Source organism: Austrofundulus limnaeus, unplaced genomic scaffold (genome assembly GCF_001266775.1).
Source record: "Austrofundulus limnaeus strain Quisiro unplaced genomic scaffold, Austrofundulus_limnaeus-1.0 Scaffold590, whole genome shotgun sequence".
NCBI lineage: Eukaryota > Metazoa > Chordata > Actinopteri > Cyprinodontiformes > Rivulidae > Austrofundulus > Austrofundulus limnaeus.
The window spans coordinates 153,481-157,322 of record NW_013952992.1 but is presented as its reverse complement, the minus strand read 5'-3'; the positions used below and the strand labels follow the sequence as shown (position 1 = coordinate 157,322).

Here is a 3,842-nt window from a genome sequence, read left to right as displayed (position 1 = left end):
TCCAGAAGACCTACACAATTTTTTTCTTTTTGATTTTTTACCTGGATTACTGAGATGCATCAGGACAGCAGTTTTATTATTTTCTCTCTTGTGAGGACAAAAGGGAAGCTTCCACAAATCTTACCTTCCTGTTAGCATCCAGGTTGGCTGCAGGGATCTGCAGAGTGACCAGGTACTCTGTCCTCTTGTTGAGCTCCTCAGCGATAAAGCTGGCCTCCTGGGCCAACAACTTGGCCCGAACGATCTGCTCTCTTAAACGCCGCAGACTGCGGGTCATCATGGCTTCTCTGCCCCAACAAACACAAGCACACAATTTGTCCACGTGTGTCCAGGTAGATTTCCTTTGGACTCGTCTAAGCGACATGGAACAAGCTGAGTCACCTGTCTTCACTCCAGCGCCGCACACGTTTGTGAGAGCCGGGTGACGTTACTGCAGCAGAGGCGCCGACGGGGAGGCCTGATGAGTCCAGCAGCGGGGAGGGCTTCTCAGGGACGAGTCGCTGGCGGAGCTGCTGCAGCTCCTGCTCGTACATCAGCCTCTGGCGCTCAAGGGCACAGCGCTTCTCCTCCTCGTACTGCCTCTCCAGAGTCTGCAACACCGACTGCAAAGGGTCTGGAGGAGGAGGAAGAGCCACGGGACGAAAGATGAAGCATGGCAACGAAACTTTCTGCTCCATCAAATGAGCTGAGCCCATCGTCACACGTTAATGTGCACAATCTGAAAGCTCCTTTCGTGTCTGCTTCACTGATGGGAAGATTTAGAGTCACAAATCATCCTAAAACTTTCATTGTGTTGTTGTTTAGTCAACCCAAAGAAGCTGGAACTGCTTCACAGCTCTCAGCTCATTATCTGCCTCCGGGCACGCAGAGTGTGCTGATAAATCACTGCATTCTTCAACAAACCAGGACAAAGTGCTCAACATGGGATGTTTGATTGTAAATATTCAAACTGGAATAACAGGATTTAAAACCTGATGTTTCAACAACAATTTAGCATCAACAACTGATAAGCCTGTACAGGTACAGGGTTCATGCAGGTTTCAGTAAATTAAATTTAAGGCCTTTTAAAGACCTTTTAAGACCAAATCGACRCATTAACAGAAACATTCAAATGGTYCCAGAAATTTTAACATAGAAACCTTTTATTGCTATCAATTTAGTTATTAAATAATATTTAATTTTAATACAAGAACACTAAATTATTTGAATGAAACRGTCATATCTGACTGCTGTGAACCGCTTTCAACTGAGTGAAAAAAATCACTGATATCAAGTCAAGTCTCATTGAAAACACACTTTCCCATGTTTAAACAACAAGCAGTGAACAAGACTGAACTTCTGTTTTTGAGCAGGTAAATAAGCCGCCTGTAATGTGGGGGGTTGTAGCGGCAAAGAGGTCAAAAACATGGAAGTAAACTGAGTCATTTTTACCTGCAGTTATCATGGGATTTGTAGTTTAATCATGAGTAGCAAACTTAACACTTCATGAAGACAGATCGTGTCAACCTCTGATTACGACTCTTAACTTTCTTTATGCAGCCAACGGTTCTCAGGAATGATCAAAAGTAGAAAAAATTAAGACTTTACAAAATTAAATTTAAGACCTTGGATGAAAATCTGGGCGTTTTTAAAACTTTTTAGGCCTAAAATTTTGATTTTCAAATTATAGACTTTTTTTTAGACTTTTTAAGACCTGGCATGAACGTTGCTGGTAAAAACACTCAGTTCATCTAATAATATTGATGTGAAAAGTCAACAGCAACAATTCAGAAAAAGCAAGATCATGAACAAACATAATACAGAACAGAGGTTTTGGTAACTTTATTTGGACAAATGTATTACTTTGGTTTATGTGTCGCAGGTTTCAATCGCAGGAAAACTTTGTACTCAAAAATCTAATTAATTAAGTTTTAAGTAACATATAGTTGTTCCTTTTCTCAGAAAATGTAACACAAATTATAACACATAATGCAGTTATTGATTCCGGCATTAAATGTCCGCCCATTAATATTTATGCCCAGTTACTGTTATTAAATTCAAGTTTATGAGACAAAACATTAAATATCTTGGATTCATTCTGTTGTGATATTTACAAAAAGCTGTTTCAAATACACATTTTTTTTTTTAAATACGTTTTTCAATTTGAGATTAAAGAAAGCTCAACAATACTGACATACAGCGGGTTGACATTTAACTGAAAATGCTGCGTCAGTAGTTTGTGCAGTAAGGTTTTGAATCTCTGCTCTGTGGTTGATTCACTGCCAAAGATTCTGTTCACTGAAAAACACGACGCGATAAGGTTTGGTCTTTAATTATGATGCAATGTGATTCAGTGAGTTTTGGTTAAATACACTGAGACTGAATGCAATATAAATAAAACAAAGCAAACTAATAGTCCCATGTCAGTTACTGAGACAACTTATTTGCTGTAGAAGCTGCTCACAAACAGGTTTTGTTTTAAAATTGCAAAACACTTTCATAAAACCTGACACAAATAAGAAGTGATACACAACAAAACGATCCCAGAAACATCCAGAAACTTGCCAGCAGCTGATGTGTTTAAGGGTGTTTTCACATCCGAGAGTCCAGTGGACTTGGTTGAATTGGGGATCAAAATTGCTAAATTTGTTTACATTTTCAGCTAGTGCAGATCACACAGTACATTTTTGATTAGGGTTTTTGTTTTGTTTTTCTGAAAAACTTGAAAAAAATGACTTAAACAAATATTTTAGGAAAGTGTTTCTCACTATTTACACTAATGCTGCTGCAGTTCACAACCAAAAGTCAAAATTTTTCCATTTTCTAATAACATATTTCATGGATCTCTGTTGAGTGGTAGGGGTTGGGATCATTTTTTAAATAACCTGATCTGATCTTTTCTACTATTTTGTCTCTGAYCTGCGTGAAGCTTTGGGGCTTCAACATGAAGCAGCTGAATATTCAATATATTCATGCACAACTTTTAAGTTTTGTTTTTTTAGAGTGATTTTAAAGCAAGTTTTCTCCTAATTTGATGTAAATAATAAACATTTTGTGTAGATTTCTCACATAATCAAATGATTGCAACAACAAAATAGAATAACAAGAGGGTGGAGACTTTTGCAACTTACTTACTTACTTACTTAATTACAGATTTGTTTCATTCATTAACTGTGTGTTTTGTTGAAAACAAAGTGACTCAGCTTCTCTCACTTCATCGTGTCTGAATGTGGGAATGAAGTTGAGCCACTTGCTGTGTGAAGAAATGAATAATGCACCGAATGTTTTACTGACAAAGCATGCTTAGTCATACATCCAACTCGCTCAGTGATGTGGAACCACCGTTTGTTGTGTTGTGCCATCTTAGTGTAACTCACCATTGGTGCCCATCCCCTTCATCATCACCTCGGCCTGAGCGAACTCGTAACCGAAGCTCAGCTCGCTGGAAACGTCGCTGGAAGCGTCCAAATCCACCTCCAGCTGCTCGGTGCTCAGGCACTTCTTCATGGCGGCTCCACTCTCCTCGTCCTCAGCTGCTGTGTGGAGTTTCTGCCTGGGGATGCTGATCCTGTGCGTGCACGGGCAGTGTGAGGGCGCAGGAGAAAAAGAAGAAGTTTAAAACTAGGAAGAGAAAAGTCAGACAATTGTGCATCTAGAGAGGTGTGRAAACAAACAAAAGCTGGTTTGGTTTTGTTTATGAATTGAAAGTGTGAGAAACTAAAAGAGCATCTTTACGTGTGAAACTTGTTGTTTTGTTGTTTCACTTTTATTCATTTAATTTGTAACACAAATTAAAAAGTACAAAAAAACATGCAATCAAAATAAAATAAAATAAAATGAAAGGCAGCAGCAGAAAAATAAAT

General features: G+C 38.7%; 1 protein-coding gene across 1 annotated transcript in view; it reads right to left on the bottom strand.

The window, feature by feature from the left end:
- LOC106531041 (kinesin-like protein KIF13B) overlaps window positions 1-3,842 on the bottom strand; it is a gene marked incomplete in the record, with an annotated part of 109,575 nt that overhangs the window by 75,911 nt on the left and 29,822 nt on the right. Inside the window, 3 exon segments of the mRNA XM_014026801.1 lie at window positions 125-287; window positions 382-613; window positions 3,357-3,547. Of these exon segments, the coding sequence (XP_013882255.1) occupies window positions 125-287; window positions 382-613; window positions 3,357-3,547 (586 nt within the window).